The sequence below is a fragment of the Tiliqua scincoides genome, chromosome 6, assembly GCF_035046505.1.
Source record: "Tiliqua scincoides isolate rTilSci1 chromosome 6, rTilSci1.hap2, whole genome shotgun sequence".
NCBI lineage: Eukaryota > Metazoa > Chordata > Lepidosauria > Squamata > Scincidae > Tiliqua > Tiliqua scincoides.
Genome location: NC_089826.1, coordinates 52,743,404 through 52,754,531, shown reverse-complemented (window position 1 = coordinate 52,754,531; position 11,128 = coordinate 52,743,404). Strand labels below are relative to the sequence as shown.

Below are 11,128 nucleotides of genomic sequence, written 5' to 3'. Positions count from 1 at the left end.
CTTGCTGGAGAACCCCTGGGAAATCTCCTGAATATATAAATAAAAGACATGGAAAACCCACATGGGGAACCCCAGGGAGTGAATAGCCAGCCCATGTGTTGCCAGAGAACAAGAAAAGAAAATGCTTTGGAGCAAAAAGTCAGCATGGAGCACCCCCCCCAGCAGTGCGGAACTCAGGGCAATGGCCCTCCTGGGGGGCCTTGGCTACCCCACTGGGTTTCTGCATATTGGACTTAACAAGTTACCTGGAAAGATATTTGGTGACGTACATTGTTGCTAAGTTGTGAAACGGAACACATGATGAGCATGTCATTTTAAAGTGTTCTCTGTGTTAAAAGAAATATCAATACAATAAGCAATTTAGTATTTCCCTTTCTTCTGTCTATTTTCTCTTGAAATTCTGATGAAATCCAAGAAACTGATTGCTGCTTGCCTCATCAAGATGAATTACTCCAGTTTCCTGTCTACTATAAGCACTGCAAGGAAAGCAAATCCTTTAAGATTGACCAGTGAGTAGACACATTCCTTATGGCCTTTATCCATAGCTTGATGTATTCCATGGACTGGTAATCATATGCATGTAGCAAATGTAGAGCAATGAGAGAATTTTGGTTGTGATGGCATTGAGGTTGCTATTTGAAGAGAGAAAACTTCAAGTACTAACAAATTTCCGGTTCACGATAGTAAGCGTATATGGTATGTAGAGTATATATAGGGTTAACAAGAATCTCTTGTTGTTAATCTGTTATTCATGCCACCAAAACATTGTGAGTTTCCTTCCTTTGTACAAAATGAAATGAGAGAAAGTGAAGGAGCTTCTATACATACTTATAAACTTATAAATCTATACAAATAGATGTGTATTTTCAGTTTTTGAAAAGATGCTTAAACATAGGAAGCTGCCAGGCAGGCCAATCCTGAAGCCGGAGGCTCCACCTCCGCCAGGTGAAACAGCACCAAAATGGCTACTGCTGCATCCAGTGGCAACACTGAGGGCGCTGGACGTCTCCTCAGGGGAAGCTCCAAGCCCTGCAATGGGACTTCTCAAGTCTGTATCAGCTATTTTGCTGGCGCAGACTTGAGAGTGTGTCAGGCCTTCTGGCCTGACAAGGATGTCAGAATCCATCCCAAGGCCCTCCCACCATGTTTCCTACCCCGACCCCACCCTCCCCTGTCCCATTCTGCCAACTCCCTGCCTTCCCCCACCCTGAAACTACTTGCCACCAGCTGTTGCTGTTGGAGCACCAGTGGGCCCTCCACACGGTGCTGAGGCTCATTGCCAACTGGCTCTGGCCCAGTGTTGGTGGCCCCTCCTCTCTGGGTGCCGTGGACATTCCTTATGGCATGTTTGAGACACCCAACACTGGTGCTGGAGCTCAGCATTGGTGCTGAGGGAGTTCAAGATTAGGCCTTCAGTCAGATCCTTTGGTCTTACCTAGAGATACCAAGAATGAACTTGGAACCTTCTGTATACAAAACACATGCTCTACCCCTGAGCTATGGCCCTTCCTGCCTGATGTGGAGACTCCAACTGTATTTCCTAATATACCATCAGTATCACTCATGGCAATTTGGTGAAGACAACACAGCCCACTATGATGAGGCAAAGCACACAACTTGTGCATTTGGACTTCCCACACACTGTCGGATATCTTCTGGGAGCTCCAATGACAGATCCAGCACCTTGAACACAGACAGTTCCAAAAAGTGTAGTTACATAAGAACATAAGAACAGCCCCACTGGATCAGGCCATAGGCCCATCTAGTCCAGCTTCCTGTATCTCACAGCAGCCCATCAAATGCCCCATGGAGCACACCAGATTACAAGAGACTTGCATCCTGGTGCCCTCCCTTGCATTGGCATTCTGACATAGCCCACTTCTAAAATCAGGAGGTTGCACGTACACATCATGGCTTGTAACCTGTAATGGATTTTTCCTCCAGAAACTTGTCCAATCCCCTTTTAAAGGTGTTCAGGCCAGATGCCATCACCACATCCTATGGCAAGGAGTTCCACAGACCAACCACACACTGAGTAAAGAAATATTTTCTTTTGTCTGTCCTAACTCTCCCAACACTCAATTTTAGTGGATGTCCCCTGGTTCTGGTGTTATATGAGAGTGTAAAGAGCATCTCTCTATCCACTTTATCCTTCCCATGCATAATTTTGTATGTCTCAATCATGTCCCCACTCAAGTGTCTCTTATCTAGACTGAAGAGGCCCAAACGCCGTAGCCTTTCCTCAAGGAAAGGTGCCCCAGCCCAGTAATCATCTTAGTCACTCTCTTTTGCACCTTTTCCATTTCCACTATGTCTTTTTTGAGATGCGGCGACCAGAACTGGACACAATACTCCAGGTATGGCCTTACCATAGATTTGTACAACGGCATTATAATATTACCCGTTTTGTTCTCAATACTTTTTCTAATGATCCCAAGCATAGCGTTGGCTTTCCTCACTGCCGCGGCACATTGGGTCGACACTTTCATCGGCTTGTCCACCACCACCCCAAGATCTCTCTCCTGATCTGTCACATGCACATTGGGGCCAAAAATCAAAACTTCACATATAGGCTAATGGGTTCTGAGCTGTCTGACTTTACACTTACTTACATTGAAACGCATCTGCCATTTTGCTGCCCATTCTGCCAGTTTGGAGAGATCCTTCTGGAGCTCTTCACAATCACTTCTGGTCTTCACCACTCAGAAAAGTTTGGTGTCATCTGAAAACTTAGCCACCTCGCTGCTCAACCCTGTCTCCAGGTCATTTATGAAGAGGTTGAAAAGCACCGGTCCCAGGACAGATCCTAGGGTCACACTGCTTTTCACCTCTCTCCACTGTGAAAATTTCCTATTAACACTGACTCTCTGTTTCCTGGTCTTCAACCAGTTCTCAATCCATGAGAGGACCCCATGAGAGGCAGGGAGGGGGCAGATCTAGTTGCTGCTACCAGAAAGAGAAAACCAACAAATGGACCATCTTGCCACACCTTTTTTCCTTATCTGTCAGGAACCCAAATACTAGGGTTCCCTCAGCATGGAGACCAGTTGCCAAAGAAGTAGCCAGGAAGCCACTAGACATGCAGGTTACAGTGGTTGTAATAGGCTGACTAAGCCAGAGTCATGTTAACATAACACATAAGGGTTTTCCAGTTATGGTTAAGGGTTCTTATTCACTAATTTCCAACTCAGGACACAGTCTTATCTTTCAATCATTTCTCATATTGTGTTTTGAATTTATCCAAAATAGCTGCTTAACAGCTATTGATTACAGCCATTGATGATGATTATCATGTTTCGTATTTGAGTTCACACCAATATATTAAGTACAAGGAAAGTGCCTAGTGTTACAGTGAATCAGGAACAACCTTTAGTGACCAATTCTAACAGCCCACAGTGCCATCAGAACTTGCATTCCAGTGGCAGAGCATGCTTTATGGCTATCACAAAAAGTGATGCATCATACAGCACAGTCTGGCCACTACCACAAGCAGTGAGTACCCTGCCCCATGTGCCAGCAGCCTGCCAATGAATCCCAGCACTGCTAAGTTGGTGCAGGGGGGAGGAAGGAGGCAGGGGTGGATGGAATAGGGCAAAGAGAGGGAGGAACTGGGAGGAAACAGAGGCAGGGAGGGGGCAGATCTAGGCTGGAAAGGAAAGTTATTGGTAGCAGCAGTATAGCCAATATCCTATCCCCCTTCCTGACAAGCAAAGTAGGTGGCACAGGTCAAAGTAGACCCAACAGGGCAATGGAGGCACATACCTCCACTGCCCCCTTACCTGAAGGAGGCATCCAGGACTCAAAACTCCAATGCAGGATGCAGTGTGTGTCCCTTTGGCCTGCGTCAGCACAGGGGGAGTTGAGTAGGATTGGGCGGCGCTTTGGCTATAGTTGACTTCCTGTACAACTCCCTTTGCTACTATATTCTACTAATTTTTTTTTGTTACAGCTTATTGTATCATGTAGCTTTTGAATTGCTCAGTGATTTCTTTCTTACTTACATTAATAATAGGAGAGCTAGAAAAGAAGATGTCATCTATTATTATGCTTTCGGGGGGTTTGCCAAATGCCGACTATTTCCCAATGAAAACAGCAAGTGTCACCCTTTTTGATGGAACTACCATTGAAATTGGGGAGTCAATGATGAAGAGAGCACTCCAGTACTCCAAGGCAGAAGGGTATTTATTAAAAAAAGAAAAATCATACATCATGTTTAGCTTAAATTTGTATTAGTTCCAGGCGGTTTTCCATGCTCAGGGTAGGCTAGGGCATGAAGTGGTTAGTTTCCTTGCCATTGTCTCAGAGCCCTATTGGTTGAGACCAAGAGTACATCTAGGCCAATATTCTATTTTCAGCAGTAAGCAGCGAAATGTACCCAGGACGCCTGCAAACAGAGCAGGAAGTCAACAACCTTTCTGTGCTGTTGTCATGGAGGTTTCACATAGGACTGTCAGCGGCTATGAATCATGAGGGCTTTCTTTTATAAATTTCTATAACACTTTTAAAAAAGCCATATAAGGTAATGGTCCTCACTACCATCTTGTGGTAGTAAATTAAGGCTCGTTAAGCATGATGTGAAACAGTACTCCGTTATGTTCTTTTGAACCTGTTGCCAAATTGCTTCATTGGGTGACCCTGAATTTTAGCCTATGAGCTGCTATCTTAGCACAGTGTTTCATAGCATTGCATGCATGTATGCAACAGGTATCAATAGGTGCAAGAAGAGTTTTCATCTTCAATTATAACTTTACTCAGATGACTGAATATAAAACCATTTTGTTTTGTTTTTTGATTTGGTCAGAATTAGCTTGGACAACTCTGAATCTTTACCCTAATGACTAGTCCTTACACTGTTAGATGACCCTAATTAATGCAATGCTAATCTACAGATATCAATGTTTTCTCATATTCATTTCTAAATTAGGAGTCTATGGGTTGGATCCAAAGGAGCCTTTCCATATGCAGACTATGAGGACGAATAGGAAAGGTTATTTTCCTATTGACCATTGAATGTTATGCAAGGAAAGGGTATTTAAATCCAACAATGTTCTTCTGCTTGTATAATACCTTCCAAAACCTCTTGCACAATCAGAATCATGAAAACTGCTCTAGGACTTACTGCTTATAGTACCGCATGAATTCTTCTGCAGTGTCTCTTGTGCAAGTGTTTGAGGAAGAGAACTGGCGACTATTACCCATGCTTCTTTGGATCCAACCCTAAGGTTTTTTTTTTAGGTTTTATTATTATTATATGAATGGCAAGCTAAACAGCAGTTGTATTTTACCTTTTGGGACAATGAAGATGCTAAAGCAAGAATTCTGTTTTCCAGAGTTGATGAGCTATTGTCCTGGGTAGAAGACTTGCAGCTGAAACTCCATAACCCCCCAACAGCTAAGTATGCTCCTGAGAAAGGACAAATGAAGGTAGTCATCACTTCAGGCAGCCAGGATGCACTTAGCAAAGTATGGCCAATTCAATTTTCAACATGAACATGTTAATAGACAAAATGGAATCAAATGTTTGAACAGACTTGAATTCTGTTGCAATATTATTGAAATCAGAAGGATTCTTTTTGCACTGATTATTTGACATTTCACAAATAGACAATGTTAATATATAAATATATTGTAGTTGAGTGCTTCATGAGCATACTACAAAATAAAAGCATTCCATCAAAGGGGTCCCCTTCCCTCGTTATGTGTCATTATAGAATCTCTTGGGAAGTATGGTATTTCTGCACCCAGTAATTCTTGCCTCTGTGGAAACAGAACAAGATGGGGTCATTTCCAGTGTTCTAGTTATGTAATTCTAGCATGTTGATCCTTAAATGGATATGCAAGTCCATTTATTTCTCCAGAAATTACTGGAAAAGCTGGGGGGGGGGAACACTGTGGGAGGGCTAAACAGCCATGATGTGACATCAGGGGAAGGAGGCTTTAAAACCTCTATCTCTGCTGTGGACACACATGCACATGCACACGCACACACATACACACTCCTCTGCTATTTGCCCCAGGTAAGCAGCTCCCATTGGAAATGGCAGCTACAAGAGGGGACACAATGGATCGAGACCACAGTGGGAACAACAAGTTATAACTCCCCCTCCCCAGCATCCCAGTTATGATCCTAATTGACCCTCCCCACAACAGCTCCTAATTACCAAGCAAAAATCAAGCAGACCAAGGCCAATGACACTATTAGAATAATATGTTGATTGTCTCCAGGGTACAAACTGCCACAGAGAGAAATGTTAATTATACTTCTAGACTTTTTTTCAAGCTCATGATTTCCTTTCCACTACACTCACAGTTGGTGGGCTATTTTGGACAGTCTCAGACCAAGAGGTCTCCATTCTGGAAATTTAAATCACCCATCATCAAGAGAACTGCTTAAGCTGAAGGTGTAGAGCTGCACATCTGACCCTTGGCTGGGGAGAAATATCCAAAAACAGAGTGTGTGTGTGTGTGTGTGTGTGTGTGTGTGTGTGTGTGTGTGTGTCTCTCTCTCTCTCTCTCTCTCTCTCTCTCTCTCTCTCTCTCTCTCTCTCTGAGGTTGAAAATTTGCTCCTGAAGGACATAACAAGGGTCACAACAATTGGTACTTTTCAGTATCAGTATTTTCTGTGCTTTTGACATTATTAATTCGGGGCAACACATTTGTACTCATCCCACAACAAGCACTCTTCAGATACTAAGGACTTCTTTTTGTAACTGTATGTATTTTAGATTGTAATTCATAATTCATTCAGTTTTAATATTAAAACATGAAGAGGGAAGCCCACACTAAATGCTTACTTACTAAAGCCCACACTTTCATGCTTACTTTGTAGGTTTTTCATATGCTTACTGACCCAGGAGATAATGTTCTTATAGATGAACCAAATTACACTGGATCAGTGTTAGCGGTGAGTTATCTTTTGAGATTTGCAATCATGCAGATGGAGCAACTCTGGTTTACTGTGAAGTTGACAAGCCTCTTTGAGCAGCAGATAAATCAGTAGACGTTAATACTGGGGATGTGCAAATAGGTTGTCAATTCTCAATCAGTGGGTCCAAATAAACCAGATGAAGGTCAGTGGAAACAAATGTAAGCTCCTACATGTAGGAAAAAAGAATCAGAGGCACAAATACAGAATTGGTTTACCTGGTGTAGCATGTAAACACATGTGTGAAGAGGATCAGGCAGGCTGTTTCTGCTACCAGAATGAGCATTTCAGCAGCATAAACGGCTTTATGGCTGTTGCAAATATAACAGCATCAGAGATTGTGGCACTGAACACTATGACAATGAATAGAGAGCACCCATCACCAGGGTAAGATTACACAGGGTTTGGGAGAGAAGTGGTAGGGCAAGGGAAAGTGGAATCAACAGTGATAGATTGGGGTGAGCAAACTGGGCCCAAGAGAAGGCCAGGATAGGCCGGGTCTGCACATGCCGTATCCAAACCTCTTTTCTGGGCCTGATCCACCTGCATGGATCAACGTGAACTTGTGCCAGCTGTAAGCCCACTACAGCTTACTGGCTCTGCTGCATCACAGCATGAATATGGAGGTAGCAGATTGGGCTGTAGGGTATATTGCATAGATTCTTCCAGAATTGCTACTGGAAAAAAATGTAGTGGTAGGACAGTGCACCAGGTGGGGGAGACATGTGCATACATTTGCCTCCCCATGGGATTCAATAGGCTGATTGTTCAATATGATCTGAATTAACAACCAGCCACTTCATGTCATGAACATTTTAACTTCCACCTGCACATTACATTTTAGGATTAGTCTTAAGGGACACAAAATTAAGTTTCACTTAAGCCAAAATGTCCTGGCTTTAATGGCTTATGTTGATTGGATATTGAATTATGTGTGTTTATTGTTGTAAATAGCTGCAGCCCATGGGATGCAACCTTATCAAAGTCCCTAGTGACCAGCATGGTATGATTCCAGAAGCTTTAAATGAAATTCTTTCCCAGTGGAAAATGGACAATGTACACAAGCTCAATACCAGGACCCCAAAGTTCCTGTACACTGTTCCAAATGGCGGCAATCCTTCTGGAAGCGCCTTGACAGCAGAACGCAAAAAAGAGATTTACAAGGTAACCTGTTGGGCCTCAGTATCATCTTAATTTGTGCCTAGAAGCAAAGGCGGCATTTTCTGCTAAAACAGCCCAAGAAGAGCACTTAGTAGAGGCAGCATGAAGCATGTAGCAGCCAATGGGGGGGGGGAGGCTTCCCTTTCCAGAACAGCACTGAGCCTTTTTTTTCTGAAAGGAATGCAAGAAAAGAAAGAAGCAGCCAAGGGAATAAGAAACAGATCCTTGAAAGAGTGGCAAAGGAGGGGAAAGTATTCCAACTGCAGGGTTGGGTGTGAGGCGGTGACCTAGATGTCAGTGAGGTGCCAAATCTGTTTTTGCAGATGCCTGCAGATAAGAGCTCACTTAATTGAATTCGCCACCAAAAAAAAAAAAAATTCCCTGCACACAGTAAACTAGCATGTCAGAGATAAGCACTGCAACCTAACCTTCTCCCTGACATGCTCATTTTCTACATGAAGCAAATTTTTCAGGCTTACTGTTTCTACATCAGTGTCCAGGTTCTTCACAGATGAGGTATGGCCAGTATAGGACAATGAGCCACAAATAGAGGTAACAGGAATGAGGATCAAGGAACCACATATGTGGAGTTACTATGTTGCTCAGGCAAGATTTGGAAATATTTATTGGTGGGCTATTCCTATGACTAGAGAGGTAGAACTCAATAGAACGTATGATTCTAGTTACCAGTTAAAGACCAGCAAGTACTAAGAGGTACTTTGTGGCTCCCAGAAATCAAACAATTATTAAATAAAGCACCAAGTGTGGAATATGAAATTTTACATTAACTAAAAGATCAAAATTTCTAGGTGTCTAGAAAGATTATCAGACTTTGAGAGAACCATTGTCTACTCAACTTGTTGACAAATACCTTGCATGTTTTGATAATTTTCACACCAACCTCTTTTTTTTGTTGGCTGGACTCTCTTTTAGCTTGCCAGCAAATACAACTTCCTTATCATAGAAGATGATCCATACTATTTTCTCCAATTTGAGAAGGTAAAAACAAATACCATTGGTATACATGCTTCCTGTGTGACTAAAAGAAATATACTATTAACAATGACCTTTATAACAAGGGACTGATTTTTCCACACATATTTTAATGTTTCTAAATTTGTAATAATGATAGAACTGGAACATTCCTTTTTGTTTTTTGAGACTGCAAAATGCTTTAAATGTGTCCAGTGGCACATTCATCATTATTATGATTCATTGGCCCTTGATGTGGAGAGGGCTCTCCACACCTTGAACAAAAACTTGCTAGACCCACACCTAATCACTAAGAGCCAATGATGTCAACAGCCTGTGTTGGTGCACCTAACCAAACAAACCTAACCCCTGCTAATTGGGTAACAGGCACTTTTTCAAGTGGGTGCTCCTTTTTTTAGCAGGGGGAGAGTAACTGGCCCACCTCACCCAAGCACTGTCTGTTCTAGTGGCTGTCTGCTGGTATTCATTTGCATCTTTTTAGATTGTGAGCCCTTTTGGGACAGGGAGCCATTTAGTTATTTGATTTTTTTCTGTAAACCGCTTTGTGAACTTTTAGTTGAAAAGCGGTATATAAATACTGTTAATAATAATAATAATAATAATAATAATAATAATAATAATAATAATAATAATATTAATAATGTAGGCAGTAGAGCTATCTCTTACCCCACATGTGAAAGAAGAGCTTTTCACCTTGTCATACCCCTACAAAGCTCATGCACAAACTAAACTATCATGTTTCCTTGATTGTTCTCTGATCTGGAAGCTACCTGACTTGGAGGAAACAAGTTGTTAACAACACAAAAGAAACTCTAGCTGTCCTCACCAACTCCATGACCAGACCCTTTCCCTCTCTACCCCATTACTCCCCCACCCTGCCCACCACCTACCTCTTGTGCCAACTTACCAGCACTGGAGGAACCAGACAAACCACTGCCACATGGCTGGTGCCACTTGACATTTGCAGCAACAGCCTGATAGCACCCAACAGCACATTGTGTTTTGCAATGCCACAACCCATGCTGCACTGCCAGAACACGGATTCCAACAGTGCAGATGGAGAATAGGATTGGACAGCATATCAAGCATTTTCCTCTTTTGTGTGACCATGTGGCGTCTATGTGCAGTTATTTTTTCTTAGGTTCTGCTTGTATGATAGCTCCATTTAGATTCCTCTTCACTGTTACCAGTAAGCCATTTCTGCCCAACCTTGCATATGCACAACAGGGATCAAATGTGTACACCTGTGGGCTGGAGAGAAATGGGTTAAATTATCCCCACAATAAAGGTTTGTTTGTTATACCTTTCATGCTCGTCTTACCCTGCCAAGCCACTGAGCAGTGCAGTTGGCTGCTGCACAGGGTCCCAGCACATGAGAAAGCTGTGTGTCATCTTTGTCCCCATGTGCACATATAACAAGTGTTTAAAAGTACACCCATTACATATTGATGGAAAGCAACAAAGTGATTCACCATCTTTTAATAATACTATCTTTTGTATTTTAAGACAAAAGTACCATCTTTTCTTTCAATGGATGTTGATGGTCGAGTCATCAGATGTGATACGTTCTCTAAAACTATATCCCCTGGGTGAGTAACAGTATCAAAACAGCCAATGCCATTCTCCCCACCATAGGCCTAAGATGGGCATTGGGAATTGGACAAAGAATCCTCGGAGAAGGTTGCAGCTGTCAAATGTTGCACATTCCATTTTTGGCTGTGTTTGTCCATGGAGTTTCACAGCCTCCATAAAGCACACTCCAGTGGGCATTTTGTGAAGTGAAACAGATGAAAGGTTAGTAAAGCCGCTGAGTTACCAAATTAATGAATCAACATAGTAAGGCTGCGATTTTGATGAGATTGCAAGCCTCACTGAACTGCAGAATAAAGATGCAAGGGTTCAGACTGTACAATACAAATGTTTAGATATTGAGGTTCCATATCAGGTCTTCTTTGTGGCAATGTTGAAGTTGATGGAGAGCCTATGAGAATCTCAGTTGGGGAAACAAGGCATAAGGGGTGGATACTCCTGTGAAAGGACACTCCGTT

At 42.5% G+C, this 11,128-nt stretch overlaps 1 protein-coding gene across 1 annotated transcript in view; it reads left to right on the top strand.

Moving 5' to 3' along the window:
* Positions 1 to 442: 442 nt before the first annotated feature.
* LOC136656062 (kynurenine/alpha-aminoadipate aminotransferase, mitochondrial-like) overlaps positions 443 to 11,128 on the top strand; it is a 31,660-nt gene continuing 20,974 nt past the window's right edge. The window contains exons 1-7 of the mRNA XM_066632900.1: positions 443 to 509; positions 4,013 to 4,178; positions 5,331 to 5,463; positions 6,831 to 6,905; positions 7,881 to 8,090; positions 9,021 to 9,086; positions 10,587 to 10,669. Coding sequence (XP_066488997.1) covers positions 443 to 509; positions 4,013 to 4,178; positions 5,331 to 5,463; positions 6,831 to 6,905; positions 7,881 to 8,090; positions 9,021 to 9,086; positions 10,587 to 10,669 — 800 coding nt within the window. The remainder of the gene's footprint in view (positions 510 to 4,012; positions 4,179 to 5,330; positions 5,464 to 6,830; positions 6,906 to 7,880; positions 8,091 to 9,020; positions 9,087 to 10,586; positions 10,670 to 11,128) is intronic.